We start from the raw sequence: 27,608 nt of genomic DNA on the forward strand, positions 1-27,608 counted from the left end.
TGGTTAAGACCTCCAGCAAAAATTAGCAGAAAAAGTGGCAGCAGACATGTGTACTTCATTGCTGAACAAGTAGGAAATATCTTGAAAGTCTCATCATTAAAAACAATGTTAGCTGAAACGTTTTAGTAGCTAATATCTATTAAGTTAAAGAAGATATATTTACACCTGTTTTGCTAAGCGGTTATTTTTTTCCATAAATAACTGTTGATTTTATCTATTTTGAGTGCCAGGATTCTTGCAATGTTATTCTTTTCGAATATATTTTTATTGATGTCAAAATTCACATAATATAAAATTAACCATTTCAAAGTATACAATTCATTGACATTCACAATGTTATGCAAACACCATCTCTATCTAGTTCCAAAATAGTTTCATTTGAAAAGAAAACCCCATAAACCACAAATCCATCAGTCTCCATTCTTCCTTCTCCCTGGGCTCTGGCAAACACCAATTTACGTTATATCTCTATAAACATATTCTACACATTTCATATAAATAGAAATAAAATATGTGGTCTTTTGTGTCTGGCTTCTTTCACTTAGCATGTTTCTGAGGTGCCTTCATGTTATAACATGTATCAATTCTTCACTTATGAGATTAATATTCCATTACATGTATATGTGTGTGTATATGTATATGGCACAATTTGTTTACCTATTTCTCCACTGACAGGAATTTGGGTTGTTTCCACCTTTTGGCTACTGTGAACAGTGCTTCTATGAACATTCATGTACAAGTATTTAAGTATTTATGTTTTCAATTCTGTTGGGTAAATATCTAGGAGTGGAATTCCTGGGTCATATGGTAGTCTTATATTCAACTTTTTAGAAGAACCACAACAACTGAACCATTTTACTTTCTAGCAATGTTTAAGAGTTCCAGTTTCTTCAATGTGATTCTTAATACTAGTAAAATACCAGGCATTTTAGAAAATGCTAAGAAGAGAGGACGTTCGTAGTGCCGTGGACGAGTTATCATAATAAACAGAGCTCTTCTGTGCCCCAGCCCTTGAATTACACACATGTGAACTCACCACGTATAACCCCAAGTGTTTCTTTCCCCTTCGGTTGCTTGTTTTTCAGTATTTCATGTTAATTTATTACCTTTGGATATTTCGTTACTAAGCCTTTAGAAAAATGTAGTGATGGGTCATCACAGTTGGCAGAAATATTATAAATGGAAATAAAAATAAGGAGAGTAAACTTATGTGGTATAATTCCTTAACTTATTAATTACTCAACTTACTTACCGTGTTTCCCCGAAAATAAGACCTAGCCAGACCATCAGCTCTAATGTGTCTTTTGGAGCAAAAATTAATGTAAGACCCAGTTTTATATTACAGTAAAACAAGAGCGGATATTATATTAATTATATATTACATTACATTATATTATACCTGGTCTCATATTATAGTAAAATAAGACCGGGTCTTATATTAATTTTTGCTCCAAAAGACGCTTTGGAGCTGATGGTCCAAGTAGGTCTTATTTTGGGGGAACACAGTATCACAAGATATTTTGATTTATAAGGAAGTATAACATAACTATTTATACTAGATTACTCATTATTCTAGAATTTATTGAACCCTAAATATTATATTCCTTCATGTAATTCCAAAAAAGTAATAAAGTTGAATAAAAGTCCAAATTATGTAATAGAGCCCACAACAAAACCACTACAAACCTGTCACTATTCAACTGATCCTTATTATGTTCTGATTTTTTCATATATTCAAATGGCGCTGTATTTGCACAGCGAAAATGTCTAATATTTGTAGAATATTCTGGAATCCTTTCTACAATTATATTAAACCCTTATAAAATGATTTCATCCTATATGGCTTCCAAGCTTACTTACTCAAATCTAAAATGCTATCAAACAGAAAAATGCTGACAATTAAATGATGACATTCTATTGACCGTAACATGCATCAAAATATAAGATATTGTCAGATGTGCAGAAATAAATTCATGTACTACAAAAATGTAACTCAGCATTGATGCTTTGTTCACATTCACTGTATTCGTAAAATCTCTGTGTGAACCAAATTCCATTTTTAAGAGCTTATGTTGCTTAATGATAACCAATCCTCCACAGAAAGCATTTTCAGTGGCTACAATCACAGTATTTCTTGTAATGTACATATTTGCTGGAATAAAATGATTCCTTAAGGATTTTATACCTTCATTGAATTTAGAAATTATTTTGTCTGGGAATAGGGTCACTCTGCTATGTGACTTAGTGGGTAACTAAGGAGCTCTGAATTTTAAATTGTAAAAAGCATTTTAGACCATCACTGCAATTCATATTATTTCATTCCTGCTGTGCAATGATCAAAGGCAGACATTAGCTGTATCCCTTGCATTCTCTCCTGAATTAAGTAGCTGGTGTATAACATGTCATTTTCAATAGCTTTCCACATTCCCTATTTCAATAGAATGTATCTATCACATGAGCTTGCTGATGATTAGCGAGCTCTGACATCTACATGAAGGCTTCACTACACTAACAGCGTTTTCCTCCTGTACGAGTTTGCCGATGTAAGGAAGATACGCGTTAATTGGGAAGACGTGACCACGTTCACCACTTCTGTAACGTTTCTCTCCTGTACAAACTACTCAAGGAGTTTTGACTTTTGGGGGAATACTCTCAATATCAAGACAGTCCTGAAATTTTTATTTTTATGCACACTGAGATTATATTTTTCTTGGTTTTCCTGCATTTACCTCAACTGCAGGGTCCCTCTCCTGAATGAATACCCTAATGGATAACAAATATGATTGGAAAAAGTATTCTTCTTCTTTCACCACATCCACAGTGTTGCCTCCTAAATGCACAGCCTCTGACTTTCAAATGAAGCCTTCTGACAATCACTGCATTTATAATGTTTCTCCTTTGGTAAGACCCCCATGGTATAATGAGGGGATGTCTTCAAATGGAAGGGTTACAACTTGCATTGCATCTATAAGGTTTCTTTCGTATAGGAATTCCAGAAGAGTCTATTATAAACACAGTATTTATGGCATTTCTATTCTGTATGAGTCTATGAACAGATATGACTAATCAAAAAAACTTCCTCACATTCCCATGGAGGATTTTCCTCTGTGCTGAGTTTGCTGATGATTAATAAGAGCTGATTTCCGAAAGAAGGCTTTTTGACATTCATTGCATCCATAGGGCCTCTCTCCTGTGTGAGTTCTCCGATGACTAATGAGAGTTGACAAAGTAGCAAATGCCTTCTTACAATCACAGCATTCGTAGGGTTTCTCTCCTGTATGAATTCTCTGGTGTACAGTGAGATAGGATTTAGCTGTGAAAGCTTTATCGCATACACTGCATTTGAAGGGTTTCTCACCTGAATGGGTTCTCTGATGTATAGTGAGGGTTGACTTACAGGACAAAACTTTCCCACATTCACTGCACCCATAGGACTTCACTTTTGCATGACAATTTTGCAGATGGTTAGTGAGGCCTGACTTCTGGATGAAAGCTTGTTGACACTGATTGCATTCGTAAGGTCTCTCCCCTGTGTGAATTCGCTTATGAATCATGAGATGTGCTTTAGTAGAGAAGGCTTTCTCACAATTCAAGCATTCATAGGGTTTCTCCCCGGTATGAATTCTCTGGTGTACAATGAGATGTGCCTTTGATGTGAAGGCTTTATCACATACACTGCATTTGAAGGGTTTCTCACCTGTATGGGTTCTCTGATGCACAATGAGAGTTGACTTAGAGGACAAAACCCTCCCACATTCATTGCATTCATGGGATTTCCCTGCTGCATGATGAGTTTTCTTATGATTAGTGAGATCTGACTTCTGGATGAAAGTCTGTTGACATTCACTGCATCCATACGGTCTCTCTCCTGTGTGAATTCGCTGATGAATCACAAGCTGAGCCTTTTTTGAGAAGGCTTTGTCACAGTCTGAGCATTCATAAGGCTTCTCTCCTGTGTGAGTTCTCTGATGTACAGTGAGATGTGTCCTAACCATGAAGGCTTTATCACATATTCTGCATCTGAAGGGTCTCTCTCCTGAATGAGTTCTCTGATGTAAAACGAGTTTTGACTTCCAAGGAAAAGCTTTCCCACATTTACTGCATGTATAGGATTTCCCTTCTCTATGACGAGTTTTCTGATGATAGATGAATGCTGACTTTGTAACGAAGGATTTTTGACACTGATTGCATATGTATGGTCTCTCCCCTGTGTGAATTCGCTGATGAATCATGAGATGTGCCTTAGTGGAGAAGGCTTTCTCACAATTCAAGCATTCATAGGGTTTCTCCCCGGTATGAATTCTCTGGTGTACAATGAGATGTGCCTTTGATGTGAAGGCTTTATCACATACAATACATTTGAAGGGTTTCTCACCTGTATGGGTTCTCTGATGCACAATGAGAGTTGATTTAGAGGACAAAACCCTCCCACATTCACTGCATTCACGGGATTTCCCTGCTGCATGATGAGTTTTCTTATGATTAGTGAGATCTGACTTCTGGATGAAAGTCTGTTGACATTCACTGCATCCATACGGTCTCTTTCCTGTGTGAATTTGCTGATGAATCACGAGCTGAGCCTTTTTTGAGAAGGCTTTGTCACAGTCTGAGCATTCATAAGGGGTCTCTCCTGTGTGAGTTCTCTGATGTACAGTGAGATGTGTCCTAACCATGAAGGCTTTATCACATATTCTGCATCTGAAGGGTCTCTCTCCTGAATGAGTTCTCTGATGTAAAATGAGTTTTGACTTCCAAGGAAAAGCTTTCCCACATTTACTGCATGCATAGGATTTCCCTTCCCTATGATGAGTTTTCTGATGATAGATGAGTGCTGACTTCGTAACGCAGGCTTTTTGACACTGATTGCATCCAAATGATCTCTCCCCTTTGTGAGTTTCCTGATGAGTAATTAGCTTCAACTTACTGGGAAAGGCTTTCCTACAATCATAGCATTCGTGAGATTTCTTTCCTGCATGAGTTTTCTGAGGCATGGTCATAAATGGTTTATAAGTATTCACTGCACATTCATTGCATCCAGGTGGTTTCTTCCCTAACAGAGTTGAGTCATAATTAGTGCGATCTGACTTCTGGTTGAGAGCCAGTGTACCCACAACAGAATGAGCTGGATAACAAGAGGTCCAGGGAAAAAAAATTTAATATAAAAAGCATTAGTGAGACAATCAGTAAAATTTAAGTAAGCTCTGTAGATTGGGTAATAGTTCTGTATCAGCGTTAATATTCTGATTTTGATAACTATTTTGGTTATGTAAAAAAAAATGACCTTGTTTCTGAGAAATACACTTAAGTATTTAGGGGTAAAGAATTCCGAAAAACATTATGTACTTGTGTGTGTGTGTGTGTGTGTGTGTGTGTGTGTGTGTGTGTGTGTAATGATAGTTAGATAGAGACAAATAAAATATGATAGAGGATATATGGTAAAATATTACCACTTAGGAAATCTGCAAAAAGAATGTGCAAGAAATTTGTGGATAATTTTGAGATTTCCCATGAAATCTAAACTATTTAGAAACAAACATTTTCAAAAGGAGAAAATTTTAAAATAAAGGAAACGCATTACAATACTCATAATGGCCTGAAAGTAGAATAGATAAATTATTTTATATTCACAAATGGCACCCTGCACAGTACTGTGGTACTCTTGACCTAGGTGCTGGTTACAATGTGCTGACTATAAAAATTAATGGAGCTGTACCCATAAACTAGTATACTTTTCTGTGTGTGCGTTGTACTTCAAAAAATTTTTACATTAGAAGTAAATAAAAATTTAGGTAGGAGTCAGGAAATGTTCACATGTGGAGGATCCTATAAGAAATCCTATTATGCTAATAGTAACAGGATGACATTCAAGGTAATAGAGAGAGATGACATGTCTTGATTTTCATTTTTAAAATGTCATCCTTTGTGTATGCTATCACACTGGCAAGGTCTTAAATATTGTGACGTATATACTACTTTTAGGCTTGTGGACTGTGGTTGTGAAAATTGGTAAAGATCTGCTATGTCATATAGCATTTTTCTAAGCTTATACTTTAAATCTTTCCCTCCATCTTCCAACTCAGAAGATTGTTCTTTCTACATGGTGGTTTAATTATCTCCTATACACCTTTATTTCTACCCAGCTAACAGTCAAAACTTGATATCTTGAAAAATCTACATGCTTCTAGGTTTATTTTTATGTTCATGAATTTTGGGGTTGAGGAGGTTGGAAACACTGACTTCCATCACTTTTTATAAATAAATAAAAATATAAATTTGTTTATTTATAAATAAATATAAATAAAAATAAACAAAACCAAAAAAATCTGGCCATTATGTGGAGAATAGAAAGAAGCCAGAGTAAAGAGGAAGTAGGAGAGGAAGTCTGAAAGCTGAAAACAACATTCTACTGAACATTTAATCAATCTGAAGAGTGAAAAAGAGGCGCATCTTCCTTAAAACACCAAGCAAAACAGAGCCTCATTGATGATTTTATTTGTAATGACCTTCAAAGTTTTAGCCTTGTGAAACACATTTGCAAGCGGTCACCCCTTCCTGGCCATCTAAGATTACTTTCTAGGTCTCACATCTTGCTGGTTCTCAGTTGCTCACTCACCTGAAAAGCACTGACATTGTAATTCTTCTTCTACTCTCCATGGCTCTTCTCCATGCTTGAAATTAAGGATCGTATCTGGTTTGGTAGCTTGACAGCCTGTTCATGGGAAATGACAAAGACTTGGACACTTATCATTGGACTTGGTGGGGGATGTCTAGGAAGAGCAAAAATGTTTCAGGAACTGACACATTTTCACTTTGGCAGATTAAAGATCTGTCCAAGGTAAGAGCACAGTAAGTTCTATCTGGGAACAGAATTGGAACTAAACCTATCACCTATAAACTCAAGTCCAGTATGTTGAAGCTCTTTGAAAGTCAGGTCAACTGTAGAAGAAAAGGCTATTGGCTGTGCACACTCTGAATGACACAAGGTAAACATCTTTAACTAGTGTCACAGGTTTCCATAATTCTCCAACATCATGTCCTGATATAGGTTCTTCTATAGCAGAACCAGTAACCACCACTCATCCCAGGTAAAGGGCACAGACATTAATGACATTAATCCCTGTAGTGACACATGCTTCTTCAATTTGTGATGATCATTACTGATGTGAAAAAGACCTATCAGTATATGTTTGTTTTTACCATAAGTTACAAAGGCTAAATCTCTGTGTAATAGTTTTCATTATTCATTATGGAAAGAAGGAAAAAATGACATTAAATCTATTTTGCCATATTGCAATATATAAATGTGTCAAATCAACACATTGTATACCTTATATTTACGCAATGTTGAAGGATTTCTTTCTCTTTCTTTAAATACTACCGGCTTTGTGCTGGCAGTTGAATTATTTGCAAAGTTAGGTCCTTTAGTGGCTTGCATTTATGCGTTAGTAGGAGGGTTCATAGGAGCCTTTAGGTTGGATCCAATTTGATCCACCTACTGAGGCAATATTTTTCTGAAGTTCCACTGTGATTCTCCAAATGTTAGGTATTGTTTCCATTCCAGCTGGTGGAAACACAAATTATTCCCAACCTTGTGCAAGCTCCAAGGAAGGTTCTGCCTGTTTGTTTCCAGCGGTTCTTTCTCCAGCCTAAGCAGTTTCCTCACGCATGTGTGCTGATTACAACTTAAAAACTTGTGGGGGAACGCTACAGAACTCTGGAGCTCTCACTCTCTGGGTGCAGTTCTCTCCTCTCCTGTAATCTGCCCCACGAATTTGAGCCATCTTGAATCCTCCATACTCTACATTCCATCTCAATTGAGGGAGACTGCTAGGATCTGTCGGAGTTTCTCCTCCCTATGCTGCAGAATGAAACTCTCCAGGCAGTAAGCTGCCACAATCATAAGGCTCACTTAATTTGTTTCCTTTCTCTCAGGGATAGCTGTCCTGAGTTCCCTATTATCCAATATCTGAACACAGTCCATTCATATATTTTGTATATTTTTTAAGGTGAAGGGTACATACATTAAATATTTATTGTTAAAGGAGTTGTTGGAATTGGCTGCGAAAAATACTGGTCAGTATTTGGGTGCATTATAGTATATGCATTCTATACTTAGAATAGGATATATTTATAGAATTTCAGAATAGATACCAGTGTATGTTTGGCATCATTCTCAGCATCATAAACCTCACGTTCCTTTAGGATATTTAAGAGTTCTATTCCAATGCTGATAATTTAATTTATACATCCCAAGAGCATTTCATATGCAACAATCAGTGTAAGATTCTCTGATTATATAAAAAAAGAATTAATGTATTCAGACAATAATTACTATAGATAATTGCTTCTCTGGGAACATGTTTTTCCAAATTTATTCAATGGCTAAGTAGGAATTTATCGCAGTGTGAATTCTCTGAAATCTAATGTTTTTGTGATGGGGAGAATGACGAGCTCCCAAAAATGTCCATAGCCTAATCCCCAGAATCTATGTTACATTCCATGACAAAGGGAAATTAAGGTAGGAGATAAAATGAAATATTTTGGGGCCATGTAATTGTTTCTTGAGTTTCTCAAGTTCACAGATAGAGAGGAATTATGCCTCAGAATGGATTGTACCCAGAGCCCTCACTGATACTTGATTTAGATGAGATTTGGCACTTCTGAGCTAGTAAGATGTAGATGAGATTTTGGACCTTGGGTTGGTGCTGTAGTAGATTAAGACATTGGGGTATGTTGGGATAGGGTGAATGCATTTTGCATGTGGGATGGATATGAGTCAATGGGGGCCAGAGTGTCCACATCCTAATCTCCTGAATTGGTAAATACGTTATGTTATACAGCAAAGGGGAATAAATGTAGCAGATGGAGTTAAGGTTGCTAATCAGTTGATTTTAGGATAGGGACATTATCCTGGATAATCTGGGTAGGCCCAATGTAATCACAAAAGTCCTTAAATGTGGAAGAGAGAGGCAGAAAAAAATCAGAATTAGAGTCATGAAAGAGCTGAGCAGCTGTAGCTGGCTTTGAAGATGAAAGGGGGTCTCAAGCCATGGAAACTGGGCAGCTTCTAGAAGTTGGAAGAACAAAGAAACAGATTCTTCCCTAGAGCCTCCAAAAATGCAGCCCTACCAACACCTTGCTTTTAGCTCAGTGAGATGCATTTTAGACTTCAGACCTCCAGAACTGTAAGATAGTAAACGTGTATTGTTTTAAGCCTCTAAATTTGTGGTAAACTGTACAGCAGCCATAAGAGTCTAATACAGTTGTGTTTCTACATTCATTACATTCATAGGTTTTCATTATTTAATGCAATTCCTGGTGTCCAAAAAGATTTCATTTATTAAGGAAGTCTTTCCCAGATTCCCAAGTTATAAAATTGTGATACACGAGTTAATTTGGTGTTAGAATTTCCACCTTTTATTGTTTTCAGGGGGGTATTTTTTCCTATGAGTTCTTCCACATTTTACTAAAAATGTCTTCCACATTGTATCTCTAGAGTCCTCCTTCTATGCGGACATGTGAAGACGTACAATTTATCATCGAAAACCATTACATTCTTTCCTAAAGTTCTAGTGGGAATTCTTTGATATCAACTACGATATCACCGCCAGGCAAACTCTTCCTCACAATAGCTGCATTTCTGTTCAACGATTTCACTGATATCAAATAAGTCTAACTTCTAACAGAAGCACTGTGTCCATAGCATTTCTGTCCTAAGTAAGCTCTGATATATAATGTGTGCAGGATTCTTGCTAAAGGATTTTCCACATTTCTGGTATCAGAGAACTTTTTCCTACACAATATCTGTAACGTATAAAACATAATTATTTACTACTGAAGGTGTGGTCACACACTCTGCATTTGCAAGACTTATTCCTTGTGCAAATTCCTGGTTATCTACTGAGGCTTGACTTCTTGGAAAAGGCTGTTCCACAATCAATACATTTCTACCTCCTAAAAGCTCACCAATGTTTAACAAGGGCTGAGTTCCCGCAGAAGACATTTCCACAGGTACTGTGTTCACAGAGTTTTGCTCCTGTAAGAGTTCACTCATATACAAAGAGCTTTGACTCCCGGAGGAAGCTTTGTCCACCTTCAGTGAATTTGTAGTTTTCTCTCGTGTATGAGTTTTCTTATGCTTAATGAGGACTGACATGTGGGCAAAGGCTTTGCCACATTCACTGCAGACATATGGTCTCTCTCCAGTATGAGTTCGCTGATGCTGAATGAGCTTTGACTTGCTTCTGAAGGCTTTTTCACACTCACTACATTCATAAGGTTTCTCTCCTGTATGAATTCGCTGATGCTTGGTCAGGTCTGACTTAAAAAAGAAGGTTCTTCCACATTCATTGCATTCATAAGGCTTCTCTCCTGTGTGAAGTCTCTGATGTGCAATGAGGTACGCCTTCTGGGAAAAGGCTTTCCCACACACGCTGCATCCATAGAGTTTCTCTCCGGTATGAGATCGCTGATGTCTATTGAGCCTGCACTTCCGGCTGAAGGCTTTGCCACATTCACTACATCCATAGGGTTTCTCTCCTGTATGAGTTCTCTGATGTACCATAAGTTGTGACTTTCTGGAAAAGGCTTTTCCACATTCATTACATTCATGGGGTTTCTCTCCTGTGTGAGTTCTCTGATGTTCAGTGAGCTGAATCTTCCTCATGAATGTTTTCCCACATTCATTGCATCCATGGGGTTTCTCTCCTCTTTCTATTCTCTGATGTCTAATGAGCTGTGCCTTCCTGGAGAAGGCTTTCCCACACTGACTGCATTCATGTGGTTTCTTTCCTAGATAAGTTTTTTGATGGTCCCTGAGTTGTGATTTAGTGCTACTGGGTTTAACACATCCATGATATTTAATTCCAGTAAGAGTTTTGTCATTCTGGATGTAGAGAGATGATTTCCCATAGACACTAAACTCATCAGAATCCTTTCCTGCATATCTTCTATTCTGGATAACAAAATCTAAATGTGATTTCAAATTTTTACAATGTGAGCCAAACTTATTGTGCCTTGGTGTTAAAGGAACAAGACTTTTGCATAAATCGAAATTATTTCCAAGTGCATAACTTTGTTGACATCTTTCCAAAGTTTTAATCTCGTTTTGGTTTTCTGGGTGCCACTGCATATGATCAATCTCCCATATTTCTTCTAGGAAAAAGAAGAATAAAAACATCCATGATAATTTTAGGGGGGGAAGATACAAAAATGCCATGGTTTGGGCTACCTCTTACAAGATCCCAGTCTAATAGAAAGGTACCCTACGGAAATATATCTTATGCTCTGTAAAAAAAAGACAATGTTATAAAAAAGCAAAAGGAGAAACAGCCACTTTAGGAAAAATGATAGATACTCTACAATGAATAAGTATTTCTTGGGCTTCTTTTCAAATAGGACCTTGCAAAACGGGGACAGAAGTAGAAAGAGAATGACACTGTGACTGGAACAGAACAAAAGAAGATGAAAAGGATGGATCTATTCATCCAACAAACACTGAATGGGCTGGTGTTGGGAATACATTAGAATGTTGCATTAGAATATATTAGTCACTTTAGTGCAGCTTTTTTCTCCCTGAATTTTTATAAGAGTTTATTTGAGCCAAATTGACCACTTTAGATCAACTTTTAAAATGAGTGATGTATTTGTCTCCATGGAGCTGTCGTTCTAGTAATGTGAGAAACAGAGAGAAAGATAAAGCAAGGGAGTTAGCATGAACAGACAAGCAAAAAATAATAAGAAAATTAAAGAATACAAAAAATTGTATGAAGGAGGAGGTAGAGTAGTGGTAGGTCACTCTTACATAAAGTAGTCATCCATAAGAAAAGTTGAGCTGACATCACAGGATGAAAATTAGCAATATTATGCAAATAACTACATGAAGAACATGCCAAGAAGAGGGAACAGCCAGTGAAAAATCTAGAGGCATAGAAAACTTAGGCAGGATCATGAAACAGGAGAGGCTGGAATACCCAGACTATCCCAAGCTTGAGTAAAGTAGAAATGGATAGGTTTGGAAAAGTTGGTAGAATTGAAAACATAGATCATGTAGGAAGACATTGTTAGAAATTGGATTTTATGCCAAGAGCAATGGCAGTAAGCCACCAAACATTTTTTGGCAGTAATACAATACATTCTGAATTGATACATCCAAAAGGTCACATGCTATTGTATAAGAATGAAGTGGAGAGATGAAATTGTTGAGAGAATACACAGGAGGCTATGGTGGAGTTTAGGTAAGACATAACAGTAGCTTCAACATGAATGACTATCATGGAGATGTCAGAACAAATGTTGGAGTAGAAAAGGAAAGCAGCCAGAATAGCTTCCAAATATGTAACTTAAGCATCTATGAGGTCTGACAATTAAGTTTGTAAACTCATCCTAGAAAAAGTGCTACATACCTCATTGCTAAATATCACTATGGTCTCCTTCAAAGTACTCCCCTTGGGAAGCTATGCACCAACACCAGCGCCTAGTCCACCCTTCAAAGCAATTTTGGAATTCTTTTTCTGGAATGGCTGTTAAGAGTTTTCATCGTATTATACTTGATGTCCTGAATGTCACCAAAATATCTTTCTTTCAATATTTCCTTTATCTTTGGGTAAAGAAAGAAGTCATTGGGGGCCAGATCAGGAGAGTAAGAAGTGTGTTCCAATACAGTTATTTGTGTACTGTTGAAAAGCTCCCTCACAGACAGTGCCATGTGAGGTGCTGCATTGTCGTAATGCAAGAGCCATGAATTGTTGGCAAAAAGTTCAGGTCGTTTTCGTCTAACTTTTTCACACAGCCTTTTCAGCACTTCCAAATAGTAAACTTGGTTAACTGTTTATCCAGTTGGTACAAATTCATAATGAATAATCCCTCTGATATCAAAAAAGGTTAGCAACATCGTTTTTACTCTTGATTTGGACTGATGGAACTTTTTTGGTTGTGGAGAATTGGCTGACTTCCACTGTGCACTTTGACACTTTGTTTCAAGGTCATATTGGTACACCCATGTTTCATCACCAGTGATAACACAGCCCAAAACACCGCGCTGCCTCTCCAAAAGGTCTTGGCAAATTTCGTCTCTCCTTTGCTTTTGTTCATTGGTGAGCTCCTTTGGGACCATTTTTGCACACACCTTTCTCACGCCAAAATTTTCAGTTAAGATTTTCCTAATTATTTGTCTATCGATGTTTACTTGGTCTGCTATGTTTCTCACACACGATTTTGACGCACAATTCGATGAATATTTGCATTGTTTTCGTCAGTTCTGCTTGTTACGGGCTGCCCTGACCTCTCTTCATCAGTGACACATTCTCTCCCCTCAGAAAAATGTTTAATCCGTTTGTACACTGCCATGTTCTTCATGGTATTATCCCCATAAACTTGGACTAACATGTCCCTGATTTCATTTCCACTCTTACCAAATTAACAAGAAATTTAATATTCGTTCGTTGCTTTAATTCAAGCTCAGACATTCTCACGACAGCACACAGAAACACACAATAACGATCATGAATGCCACTCAGCAAGACACTGCCGCATGTCGACACTAACGCAGCTGTGAGACACTGATATACCAAGGTTACGAAACCTTACCGAGCTGTTTATACAGTGATGCCAATGTAAGTGCACGGTGGCAAGTTCGCAAACTTAATTGTCAGACCTCTGTAGGTACTGGTACTATTTAATAAAATTAGAAAGGTTATGGAGATAGGTTTGGCATTTGGGGAGAATGAGTACTCCATTTTGAGACATAGATCAGGTCTGACATAATACATATTCAAGAAAGAATATGACGTACCAGTTAGACCTATGAGTATGGAGAAAGGTCTAGACATAAGCTAACAATTTTAATGCATATATAAACATTATTTAAATATGTGGACTACATGGGACTAGATGAGACAATTTAGGAAGAATGGATAAAAAAAGAAGAAGGCCCAGGTCAATGGCTTCATGCACTCCACGTTTTAAAATTCTGAGAGAGGGATATGCACAGAGAATATGACAAGCCCATCCAGAGACTTCAAACCCTATCTATGGCTATCAAACAAATGAACACTGTGGGTTTTAGTAACAAAGGGTTAGAATTGTGAAATCAGAGTGTAGGATCCATACTATCTCATTCCAAGATTACTGTGATAGAAAATTCAATAATCACCTTGTTACTAAATCTCTCCCCTCTCACCCCAACTGCATGCCGAAATTAAACTTTCCTAAAAACACCAACTACGTATTTAGAGTAATACTGTATGCAGTCTATACTTAACTTCTATGTAGTTATGATATAACTTCACAAGGTCCAACATATCCAGACACATACATGAGTATGTCCATCTGAAATTAAAAATAGGTCCCTGGGCCATTTGCCCATGTCCCAGAGAAGAGTTACAGTTGTACTGACTGCTGGAAATATCATCTTCTCCAATAAGTTTAATCATACTGTAACTTGTACAGTGCTGTTCAATAAAACTTACAGCAATGATGGAAATGTTCAGTATCTATGTTTTGCACTATGGTATCCACTAGCTATGTATGGCTACGGAGCACTTTAATACAGCTGCAGTGACAGCAGAACTGAATTTGTAATTTTACTTAACAATAATTAAATTTAAATTGCTATCTGTGGCCAGTGGACAACACACTGGACAGCACAGGCATAGATCATCATATCCTATATTTGCCATTATGATTTCCTTAATACAGTCATCTCCAAATTTTTTACTTTCAACTAATGCCACATTCTTCCTTAATCTCTGTTCCTACATCACCTCTGATACCCATCAATTAAGAGATTCTGAAGAATCATTCCCCAACCAAGAACAAAACATTCAACTGCCTTATCTGTATTTATCCTAGAACTCTAGGCTATGCCTTGTTATTGCTACAATGCTACAACCCAACTATCAAACAAGGCTCTATAAAACTGGCAAAAAAAGATAAAACAACACCAAACCCACACTTTCTAAGCCAATAATTAACATAAAATTCAGAGTAACCAACCATTTCCTTTTACATACCGTATTTCCCCAAAAATAAGACCTAGCCAGACCATCAGTTCTAATGCATCTTTTGGAGCAAAAGTTAATATAAGACCGGGTATTACATTATATTATATATTATAAGACCAGGTCTTATATTGTATTAAAATAAGATCAGGTCTTATATTAATTTTTGCTCCAAAAGATGCATTAGAGCTGATGATCCAGCTAGGTCTTATTTTCGGGGAAACACGGTAGTCTCCTACAGGCCAATCTATTAAGACTCTCCCACATCAGCTTCCTCATTTCCATCTCCAAAGTCTTCTTTTTTATATTATTACTGACACACAAGGCCTTCCCTTATTTTTATTCCAAACCCTGCTATTTTTCTTGCAGAAATTATTTTATCATGCTTCCAAAAAAAGTTCTTTATTCTCTCTGTAATATTTATCAAAGCTCAATTTTCTCTGATTTTGTAAAGCAGTCCCTGTCTATGCCTCATAATCAAATGCTAAAAATTTTTAAATTGTATGCACCAAGGTCAACTCTTTCCAAATGGGATTTTTATACTTGGAAGGTATTTCTGTCATTCACTAGATCTGAATCTCTCTCGGAGCATATGAGAAGGGTGCTTCTTCAACTACAAGATCAAAGCAGAATTTCCTGGCAAGCCTTTCAAACTTCATATGCTCAGATTACTCCCCGTGTCTAGCAAATCAAAAGCTGAGTTTCAAGAGACAAAGCCTATGGGTTGAAAAATCTCCACATAGTTTACACACATCCCTGACTAAAAAAAAACAGTTAAGGCAAAAAAGATGCAAAACAAGGACAGCCAGATGGCTCAGTTGGTAAGAGCGTGAACTCTTAACAACAAGGTTACTGGTTCATTTCCCGCATGGGATGGTGGGCTGTGCCCCCTGTAACGAAGATTGCAAGCGGTGACCAGACTTGGTGCTAAGCTGTGCCCTCCACAACTAGACGGAAGGACAATGACTTGGAGCTGATGGGCCCTGGAGAAAACACTGTTCCCCAATATCAAAAAAAAGAAAAAGAAAAAGAAAAACCAATATAAATATTTTTTTTAAAAAAGATACAAAACAAAACCTGCTTTTGAGAATGATGTGACAAATGGATGTAATGCTATTTATACTAAGTAAGAATAAGATACAGACCCTTTCCTCTATATGGAAAAAGAAGCCTCATACCAACCAGTAAAATAATACAATAAAATATATAACCCTGACTTAGTACAATGTAGATACAAAGTAGACAGGAAGTCAGGAAAGAGGGAGTTACAAGTGTGCACTGAAGCTTCATAGAGAGAAAAAGAGAGCTCACAGTGAAAGACAGCACTATCTGGATGTAAAAATGCAACATGATCAAATGTGTAGCTGCCAGTCCTAAGGTTGACATTATCTGTGGCATTCAATAAATCACTTCCTCCTCCTCTGGAACATGTTTGTCACTTGCTTCTAGGACATCTTCTTCTGACTCTCCGCCTACCATAGCTTGGATACTTCTCATTCTACTTTGCTGGGTTCTTATCTTCTCAACCTCTAAATATGCCAGGGTGCCAAAAAAAAAATATATTCAAGTAGACACTTTGGTCAACATTGCTCAAGCAGTAGTTCTTCATAATCAGAAGGGTCTAGACGTTGATGGTAACCACTTTGAGCACCTCTTGTAACTGCAGAAGTCAAATGTGACTTGTATTCATCTTTAGCTATCGGTATATATTGAGTATTACAATTTTAGTAGTTTTTTTCCTTTCTTAAAATGTGTATACATTTTTGGCACCCTCTGTATGTGGACCTCTTGTGTTTCCAACCAACACTCACTCCTCAAGTTTTCTCATCAAGTTCCACTCTGCTTTAATGCCCCCACCCACCCACAGAGGAATGCAGCTGTAACACCAAAAGGAACTAAGAGAAAACTGAAAACACCAAGAGAAAAACTGAAATGAGCCAATGTATGTAGCAACTGAAACAATGCAAGTCTAATTATCATGGTCTACTTTGAGGTGGGAATTGAGAGTTTGGAATTCTCCAAAGGCTTTTTCAAACAACAAAAGTTAATAGGAACAGCAAAAAACTTTAGAAATAATAGAACAAATAGAAACTACTCAGGCAACTCAAAAATGAGGCACCAGGGTGTAGAGCAGAACCTAAATAAAATGTGCAAAATGTAAAAGGATTCACCAGGATGAAAAATGGTCTCAGGTTCTAACACTGAAGCTGAAGAAAAAAGTTGTTCCCTGGATAATTATTCTGGGTGTGGGTAAAATACAGAGTTAGAGGGCAGATTAGAGTATAGAAAGAGAGATTTCAACTTGGGAATACCTTTCGGAATACAGACAGCTTAAATCTTCGGTACATATAAATATACTCTTTGATAGTGAAAACATTATCTGGGAGAAAGAAGGATTCTGGTTTCGCATACAGGAAGTAGGACTTCCCAGGGCAGCTGGGGCAGTGGCTTGCAACATATAGGGGGTTAGAGTGCACATTAGACATTAATAGCCGAGGTCAATCTGGGACTCTTCAGAAGAGAAAAGAAGAGAGCTTAGGCCTTGAGAATGAATTAAACTTTTAATATGATTATCAAGCAGGACATTCAAAAAACAGCACCTAGAAGCTAGGGAAGCAGAGAGTGGTAAGTAGATAGAGGTGCCCTGAGAGATGAGGTGGATGCCAGGGAGGGATATCGGCCCTGTCAAAAGGGCAGAAGTAGAGAGCAGTGCTAAGTGCAAAGTAAACTGTATGGGTAAAGAGAGGAATTTCATGGCAAGCACGGTGGAGAACAGGAAGTGAGCCTGCTGCAGAAAAAGAAACGGAGAAGACAGGAGCACGCTGGGAAGAATGGAACCAAGTAAGAAATTAAGACAGACTGAAATAAGATCTGGAAAATTGAAAAAAGGAAAACATCACCCTTTAATAGCAGGAAAAGACGACCAGCCCCAACAAAGAACAGAGATACAGAAAGGTGTTGGGTTTCTGAGTCACCGACTGCGGTAAGAAAAGTTCTCTAAACATTTCAAAAGTGTCTACCTTCCACTGACCAACTGGAAATTTAGTGTCATCTCTCCCCATTTTTTTGGTTTTCACTCACTCACCTGAACAGGTTGGATTATGGGCTGCTCCCTCTGCTATCCATGGTGGTCCTCCTTGCTCCAATTGGAAGACTGAATCTGGTTTGGTAGCTTGACATCCTGTGAAAGGGAAATCACTGAACACTTGGCATCAAGTATTTACACTTGGGGAATCTACAAAAACAAGAAAGTTGTATTTCAGGTACCATATAATTTGTACTTGGTAAAGTAAAAACTTTTACTTGGAAAGGAAGAGCATATATTCTGGGACCAAACAGGACAATAAAAATGTATCACCCACAGTGCCTTAGTCCAAACCATGAAATATTTCAGGAAGCCTACAGAGTTCACTGAATGAGAAAGAAAAGGCAACCAGTTGTGATGGTGTCCTTACCTAATGACACTAGGTTGCTGTAGTTCTCCAACATTACATCCCTGTAGAGGTCCTTCTGAGATGAATCCAATAACTGCCACTCTTCCCAGGTGAAGCCCACAGCCACGTCCTCAAATGATAACGATCCCTGTAAATAACAAATTCCAATGCAATCTGAAGTGGAATAGATGATGTGGAAAAAAGGAACAAGAGCATGTTGTGATCTCCCCATGAGAAATTCTGCACACTGTGACTATTTCACATACCATAGGGCCACGTGTCTTAGTTCATTCATGTTACTATAAGGAAATACCACAGCTAGGTAGCTTATAAAAACAGAAATTTATTTCTCACAGTTGTGGAAGCTGGGAAGTCTAAGATCAAGGTGCCAGCATGGTTGTATTCTGATGACAGCCCACTTCCTGGTTCATAGTGGGCACCTTCTTGCTATGTCCTCACATGGTGGAAGGGTGAGGGATCTCTGTGGGGTCTCTTATAAGAACACTAATCCTATTCATGCAGGTTTCACTCTCGTGTCCTACACACCTCCCAGAGGCCCCACCTCCTAATACCATCATCTTTGGGGGTTAAGATTTCAACATACAAATTTTGTGAGTACACAAACATTCAGACTAGAGCACATGGAATTCTACTAATTAGTTCTCCCTCACCTATAAGAGTACTAGAATACTATTTGCATACACAAAACAATGTGTAGTAAGAATGGTCATTATTTGTATGTAAGTGAAAAACTATCAATAATCTAAACATCCATCGAAAGCAGACATTACAGTACCTCCCTGCTATAAAATACTATGCAAACATTAAAATCAATGAGGTAGATGTAAACATAGTTATATCAATAATATGCAAGGCATTCTATTAAGCAAAAAGGATTAAACCTCCAAATTGTATATATATGATCCCAGACATATAAAAAATATCTTTATATATATCACATATGTATAAACACAAATGTACACATATAAAAATGTATATAAATATATTCTACTACACGTCAATTACAGAAAGAAACTGGTTGGAGACGCAAACTACTAACATTTGTTACCCTCTGGGTGGAAGGTTGGGCAGAAAAAAGGTGAAATGATATGTTCTCTTTTGATGCAAAACTTGTGTTTGCCTGCATCTCTTGCATGCAAATGTAGCTATGTATCATTTAAGTAATTAAAAATACAAAGACCAAAACAAGAATAATTGGCTCTGGCTTCATTTTTGAACCTGGGATTAAGAAGGGAACATTTCTGGACTGGCCCGGTGGCTCAAGTGGTTGGAGCGCCATGCTCCTAACACCGAAGTCGCTGGTTCGATTCCCACATGGGCCAGTGAGCAGCGCCCTCTACAGCTAAGATTGTGAACAACAGCTCTCCCTGGAGCTAGGCTGCCAGTGAGCAGCCAGAAGTCAGTGTGAGCAGCCAGAGGTCGGCGTGAGCTGCCGCAGGATGCTGTGTGCTGCCGTGAATGGCTAGTGGCCAGCGTGAGTGGTCGGCAGCCAGCAGCCGGCGAGAGCTGCCGTGAGCTGCTGGGAGCGGCCAACCAACAACCGGCAACCGACTGCATCACCCGGGGGGAGAGCAAGGCTCATAATACCAGCATGGGCCAGGGAGCTGTGTCCTACACAACTAGACTGAGAAACAACGGCTTGAACCGGAGTGGGGGGGGGGACGGGAGGCGGAAGAAGGGGGTAGAAAAAAAGGAAGGGAACATTTCTGTCAATATCTGTACACCAAACTATTCTCAAAGAACGGAACTTTCAGCTGTCTCCTGCCAAATCAGTAACAAAAATCTAGCTGAGAAATGTTTTTCATGGAGGACCACTCATAGGTCAAGCAGCCTACTCATTCTATTGGATAATCCAGGTTTTACCCCTGGCTGACGTCGCATCACCAGAAGGCTCTGTCCTCAAGGCACACTGCTTTTGAAGAATTCTGCCCAATCAAATTCTGCTTTGGCATTAGCCCCTTAGCTTACTCCAAGGAACACAGTAAGAAAAAGCCAAAGGAAACTTCCTATGCCTTTATTACATGATTAATATTGAGGACATTGTCTACCATAAAAGCTCTCTGTAGAGCCAGCAAAAGAAATTTCTAAAGATCTAAGAGCAATGAAATGTTTACTTCCCCTAAGAACTTGTTTGCTTTCTCCTCAGACATTGCAAATCACGTAGCTTTTCATTTTTATTTTGTTATTACGGCTGCCAAGAAAAGTAGATGCAAGTTCAAAGCTAAGTCAACCCACAGGATCTTACATAGTCACTTATCTATGTCCCAACATTAAGAACTATGTATGAACCCTATGACTTACATATCTCAGACTTCCTAATTTGTCCTGTCTTTAAGATTATATCTAAATTAATATTCCGACAGATCCTGAGTTTTATCAACATATACTGTCTCATGTCATCAGACATTAGAAGCTTCCATAAATCCACTGGGAAACAAAGGATAAAATAGGTAAAACAAACCTTACCTGGGCCTTGATCATTTCCTCAAGTTCTAAAGAAACACTGGCAATTCTAGGCTGTGCTCTGTCCACTGTCTCTCTGAGCCTGCCAGGAAGTTGTGGTCAGATATCTCAGGTCAGGCTGCTGCCAGAAATGATGATCTCCCAAAACCTGGAACCTTCTTCTTCTAGTACTAAAAATATCTTGTTCCTGTAGATTAGAACCTGTGGGTTCAAAAGCAAATTCAGTTACAAGAGGACATGTGCCCAGGACCACATTTCTCTCTTGCCATGTGGACTCACTGTAACATAAGGCCCTAATATTTCACCTGTCTCTTTACACCTGGAAGCTTTTACATCACAGGGCCTGTGCTCCATAGGAAGATATGGAATGGGCGAGAGGACTGTCTTTTTTTGGTAAAGTTGGAATAGAATGGATGTGAAAGAGGAGATGGGAAATAAAAACCAGCTCATGGTCTTGTCCACAGCCAAGTTTTCACATAGATCAACTTTAGGAAAGTAATGTATAGAGTGGTCACTCTGGAAACTGACTTAAAAGGTGGCTGTGCCAGGCCGGCCCAGTGGCCCAGGTGATTGGAGTGCTGTGCACATTACACCGTCATAATGCCAAGGTCTCTGGTTCGATTCCCACATGGGCCAGTGAGCAGCGCCCCCTACAGCTAAGATTGTGAACAACAGCTCTCCCTGGAGCTGGGCTGCCCTGAGCAGCCAGAGGTTGGTGTGAGCTGCCGTCAGCTGCTGTGTGCTGCTGCAGGGCTACTGTGTCCCGCTATGAGTGGCCGGTGGCCAGCGTAAGTGGCTAGCAGTCGGCACGCAGCCGACGAGAGCTTCCATGAGCTGCTGTGAGCGGCCGACCAACGACTGGCGACCGACTGCCGGGTGAGGGAAGCGCAAAGCTCATACATAATACCAACATGGGCCAGAGAGCTGTGTCCTACACAACTAGACCGAGAAACAACAGCTTGAACTGGAGGGGGTGGGGCAGGGAAGGTGGAAGAAAGGGGGAAAAAAAGATAGAAAAGAAAAAAACACCTGTGCCCACATGCTCCTAAATTTTTGTATGTTGTACTGGGGCAATTATTCTACTTGAAGACCAAGGTACTAAACAAATCATAAGCAGCGTCTTATATAATCTTCAAAACTAATCTGTAATGTACTCGTTATTATCTCCATCATTTTAAACACCAGTAAGCTGAGGCTTGGTCAGGTGAAGTGCCACACAGGTTAACATCCTTCCTAAGCAGCCATGTGGGAATTTGAATCCACGTCTGCCTCTGTCCATTATGCCATTTCTCTCTTTCAAGTCTCACAATAGAAATGTGCTCTCCTTCTCACACACTTTAAGAACTTTCCTTCCCGATGCTGTGAGTGGCCATACTGTGGAGTGGTCATGCATTCACAGTTGCAAAAACAGAGCTCCTGGAATCACCTCTTGTAATCATCACTGTGCACACCAGCCAGCAACTGCCACAGGCAGCCCCATCATCCTTGCCTCAGAAGCAGATCAGATTTCAGTCTCCCCAAGAGCCAAGCTCTGGAGCCATGCCAGAACTCACACTCTGAGGACACCACACCGTGAGGTCAACTTGAGTTCTGCTTTCACCCCATGAGGCAGCAAATTATTCTCAAAGTCTCCCTCTCTAGCCCTCCAGTATCCTCCACACCCAGAGAGCTCATCTCCAACCCATTCTCTGTTTGGTAAATAAATTATCAATGTTTGCCCAATATTACTGTAGACCCAGAAAACCTAAGTAATTTAAATGGACAATAATAAAAAAAAAAAGTTTAGTCAGGGGTTGAATCTGACATGAAGAACAACACAGAAGAAATGTTAATATTCCTTTATATAAATACTAATAAATACTGTCAGTATTATATGGTAGAACATTACTGGGGGATATTCTCACATTACATATTGAACATTTTCAAAATAAGCATCACCTCTGACCCAATGTTCTGTTTTGGGGGATTTAAGCAAAGGAAATAGTCACAAAGTAAGCAAAAACATGTAGTAAGGTACTACTGTTTAGGTCCACTGATAGAGGATTAACTGAATAAATAATTATAATCCATCTAATGGAGTATGTGATTCTTTAACATGTTAACACACATTTACTGAAAAATATCCATAATATACAACTCAATGAACGAAGCACATTTCTACTCATTACGTAGAGTAGTACATCCTGCATTTCTGCAAAAGTAAAACAGTATGTCTGTGTGTAAACACACTTCACAAAAGGAAATATAACAATGTTAATTGTTATGGCTGGTCCAACAGATTGGGAAAGTGAATTTTACATCTTTTTTTTTCAATAAGCACAGGATTTTTAAATTAAAATTGTATTTTTAATTAAAAAATTTTAAATTAAAATTTTAAATTAAAAAAAAATCTTCACTTGAAATAAAAGTAAAGATGCAGCCAAGTCATTATAAATTGATTGCCATACATGCTTTGGAAGGAATGAAGAGAGGAAGGGAACATGTCCTTTGTTGCATAGGATGTCCTATCTTCTGGATTTGGTTGATTACTTAATCACGGTGTAGTTTAACTTATTCTTCCTTACCTCTACTCTTTATTTTTCCTATAAACTGGGTAGTTGAATTTAGAGATTTGATTACTTCCATATTTACCTAGGCAAGAATCCTACATTAATGGTGACGTATACTTCCTATTGCAAATTATTAAGAGGTATAAGGAAAAAAGAAAAAATGGAAGCAGGACTATTATAGAATAAGAGACCTAAGAGATGTAACAAGCAAATGAAATGCATGAACATTATTTGGATCATGATTCAAACAATCTAATGGAAAAAGACAACTTTGAGACGATCAGGAAAAAACTGAATATGGACTAGGTAGTGGATGAATAAAAGAATTATTATTAATTTTAATACATTTCAAAATGACCTGCTGGTTATAAATTCTTAAATGACCTTACATCTTAGAGATGCATACTGGAACATTTACAAGTTTAAGAACATGAAGCCTTGAATTTGTTATGAAATTCTCCAGAAGAGAAACAAAAGTGGTAGAGGCATAGATGAACACAACTGGCCGTGAGTTGATAATTGTTGAAACTGAGTGACTGGCACATATTATACTATTCTCGCTATACTCTGAATTTCCATGAAAAAAAGTTAAAAATAGAAAGCTATCAGGGCCTGATGAGTTCTACCTCATCTTTACAAGACTCACGATTCCAATATGCTGTCAACTCTCAGATCACAGGAAAAGAGGAAAATTTTCTTTACTAATTGTATGAAGCAGCATTCCAAAACACTAATCAATAGGTTAGAAAAAAGAGAATTATAGAGATAGATGCTTACTCATTGATTTCATCCTTCCGTCTTTTTAAAAATATGTATTTAAGGCTATAAATTCCCTCCACTGACTGCTGTAGTTGAATTCAACAAGAGTTGACATGTAGGATTATTATTAAAATGCAATTCCACACATACCCATTGTAATATTTTTTTGCTGATTATTTAAATGTGTATGGCATACTTGCCAAACAAACTGGGATTTTCTACTTATTTTGGCATTGCTTTATCACTTAATTCCCCATTAATTAGAGAAGACAGCCTATATGATTTCAATCCTTTGAAATCTGGTTATATTTGCTTTATGGCCCACTACTTTGTATTGCATATAAATATCAAATTACTATGCTGTACACCTGAAACTAATATAATATTGTAAGTCAATTACACTTCAATAAATAAATAATTTGAAAAATAATAAATAGTCTATGTTCATTTGAAAAAAATTGCTGGGTAAAGTGCTTTATATTGGTCAAGTTTGTTAATCATGTTATTCAAATCTTTCAGCACTATGGCAGGCTGGTGATCTGTTTTTGTAAATATGTTTCATTGTAACACAGCCATACCCATTTGTTTATGTGTTCCGGAGATACTTTGAAATTACAGTGGCAGAGTTCAGCAGGTGCAGACAGACCATCTGGCCAGCAGAGCCTAAAATATTTACTTTTTGCCTCTTTACAGAAAAAGTTTGCTGACCCCTGTTAATCTACAGCCTTCGAGCCTTCTGTCTCCTTGTTATTCAGAGAGGTATGTTAAGAATCTCCCATTGTGACTGGGTATTTGACATTTCTCCTTGTATCTAGAATAACCTACACTTCAGGAATTCTACTAAGTATATACCCAAGGGAACGTTCATGCACCAAAATGCATGTAAAAAAAATGTTCTTATCAGCATTGTTCATAATAGACATAAGCCCGTGGTAACCCAAATGTCTGTTAATAGCAAAATGGATAAATAAATTGGGATATAATCATACAATGGAATATTACAATCATTGTATGATTATAGTCATACAATGGAATATTACAAAGAAATGAACTGCATCTATTTGCAATAACTTAGATGAATTTCACAACAAAATATTGAGCAAAAGAAGCCAAACACAAAAGAACATTACCGTATGATTCCATTTATATAATGTTAGCAATCAGACAAATTTAATATAATATTTTAAGGAAAATTACTTCTGGAAAGGAGGAAGGAGATTAGGATGAGGCGGGGACTTCTATGGTGCTGTAATATTCTATTTTTTATTTTTAGTGTTACATTTGTAAAAACTTTTAAAAAAAAGTACAGCTCAGTTCCACTTATAAATATAGAAGCAAAATTTTAAAATTATTTTATTATGAAAAATTTTAAGCAAAGAAAAAAACCACAGTATAATTTAACCCCATGTACAAAAAAAGAAAGAACAGTATAATCAAACTCCACATATCCATCATGTGACTTCAATACTTATCAACTCAAACTTAATTTTGTTTTAACTACACTACCACTCATTCCTCCTTCACCAATGGATTACTTTGAAGCAAATCCAAGACATCTTTTCATTTCTAGATGCAAAAATATTAAATAAAATATTGGCAAATAGAATCCAACCCCATATTAAAACAACAAATCATTATGGATAAGTATATAAGATATTGGGAATCTAGCAACATAAATCACAGAAAATTTTAAAGAAAGAGAAAAGCTATGAATGAGAATAATTTTAAAGTTAAAAAGGCTTTGAGGGGATCTAATGTACAGCATGGTGACCACTGTTAACAATAGTGTATTATACTTGAAAGTTGCTAATAGAGTAGATCTTAAATGTTCTCACCACAAAAAGGAAATGGTAATTATGTGATGTGATGTAGGTGTTAGCTAACGCTATGGTAGGAATTATTTTGCAATAAAGTGTGTTAAATCAACATGTTGTACACCTTAAACTTATACAATATTAGAAGTCATTCATATCACAATAAAGCTGGGGGGGGTGGAAGCCTTTGAGAAAGAGGAATAAAAACTTGATAAATTGCAGTTATCATTTATTCAGACTCTACTACATACCAGGCACTATATACCCTGTACTTAAAGAACATTTGCGCATTTACTCTTCATAGCAACTCTATGAAGTAGGCATTACAACAACTTTTTTTCAAAATGAGGAAGATTGACTCAGAGACTAACTTACTCACCAGAGGCAGAAGCAGGCTCTTCTTACTCCACAGTCCATACCCTTGCCACTTGACCAAAATGATTTGCAGATGACAAAAATGCTCAACTAGAAAACATAAAAGAATCAACTTAAAAGCTATTAGTAACAACATAAGTAGAATGAGGTGACAACATAAGTATATCTTTTTAGTTTTTGCTCTTATGCATTACATAAAATTAGAAGAAACAAAAAAGGAGTAGGGTCATATGGGAAAAAAAGGCACCATTTATAATTATAACAAAAGTAAAAACTATTTAAGAATAAACATAACCTGATCTGTCCACGGCACATATGGAAAAACACCACAGCTCATCAAAGAAGAAAGTAACTTGGGTTAAAGGAAATCCATCACACGTGCCTGGAAGTGTTGTAGCTATGTCTAAGTCAGGTCTACAAAAATTAAAGCACCCACTTGATGAAACACAACTGCAACAGTTTAAAGAAAGGAAACTTCTAGAGTTTGTAATATGGAAATGGTTATGATAAGATGTTAGATTAAAATGTATAAAACTACACCAATACCTACACACCTGATCCTAATATTAAAAATTAAATATTTAGAGGAGTATTTAGGAGGATGGGGGTGCCGTTATTTGGGTCTGAATGAACCTGAAAACAAAATTTCAATAGGAATATACAGTTAACAGGGACACAAGAGGACCTGAAACCCCATCTCGAAAATTAAGCATGCCATTAGCAATAAACACGGAATTCCCCAAACGCTATCCCCAACACGAACACGGCTCCCGTTTCCCCCAACCACGGACACCCCAAACGCTACTCTCCAACAAAGACATTCCAACTGTTCGCCCCAACAAAGACCACCACTAACTCCCCGTCCACCGGGAACCCTCAACATTGACCACCCCCCAACAAGGATTTCCACTCGCTTCCCCCAACACCGGGCCCTGTGCTTTTCAGAACAACAAAAATACCCCAACGCGCTCACCGTGGTCTCGAAACACGCTCGGAACCAGACACTGATCTGACCACTGACCTCCGTCTTCCCGCTGGAGACAAATCATGGAATCACTTCTCTAAACACTGCCTTACGGTCCACAGCCCCGAGGCCGCACCTCAACATCTGGCTGCAGCCTCCGAAGCTGCAAGGATGGCGGCCGACGAAGGTCAGTACGCGTCATTCCAGAGTCTTGGAATCTGGCTTTAGGT

General features: G+C 37.9%; 1 protein-coding gene across 5 annotated transcripts; it reads right to left on the reverse strand.

The window, feature by feature from the left end:
* Positions 1–1,463: 1,463 nt before the first annotated feature.
* LOC117034436 (zinc finger protein 577) lies at positions 1,464–27,579 on the reverse strand. Of its 5 annotated transcripts, none has more exons than XM_033127331.1 (8): positions 27,436–27,579; positions 26,419–26,504; positions 20,921–21,118; positions 18,455–18,581; positions 18,085–18,180; positions 9,967–11,154; positions 6,614–6,709; positions 1,464–5,122 (listed from the first exon to the last, which is right to left on the reverse strand). In XM_033127331.1, the coding sequence occupies exons 3-8, from the start codon at positions 20,933–20,935 to the stop codon at positions 3,081–3,083; spliced, it is 3,564 nt and encodes a 1,187-aa protein (XP_032983222.1). In that variant the 5' UTR covers positions 20,936–21,118; positions 26,419–26,504; positions 27,436–27,579; the 3' UTR covers positions 1,464–3,080. The 5 variants fall into 5 exon arrangements, with proteins under 5 accessions (XP_032983222.1, XP_032983221.1, XP_032983224.1 ...); XM_033127330.1 differs by having other exon boundaries at positions 27,388–27,579; XM_033127333.1 differs by lacking the exon at positions 9,967–11,154 and having other exon boundaries at positions 27,388–27,579.
* Between the last annotated feature and the right edge of the window lie 29 nt (positions 27,580–27,608).

Source organism: Rhinolophus ferrumequinum, chromosome 15, assembly GCF_004115265.2.
Source record: "Rhinolophus ferrumequinum isolate MPI-CBG mRhiFer1 chromosome 15, mRhiFer1_v1.p, whole genome shotgun sequence".
Lineage (NCBI taxonomy): Eukaryota > Metazoa > Chordata > Mammalia > Chiroptera > Rhinolophidae > Rhinolophus > Rhinolophus ferrumequinum.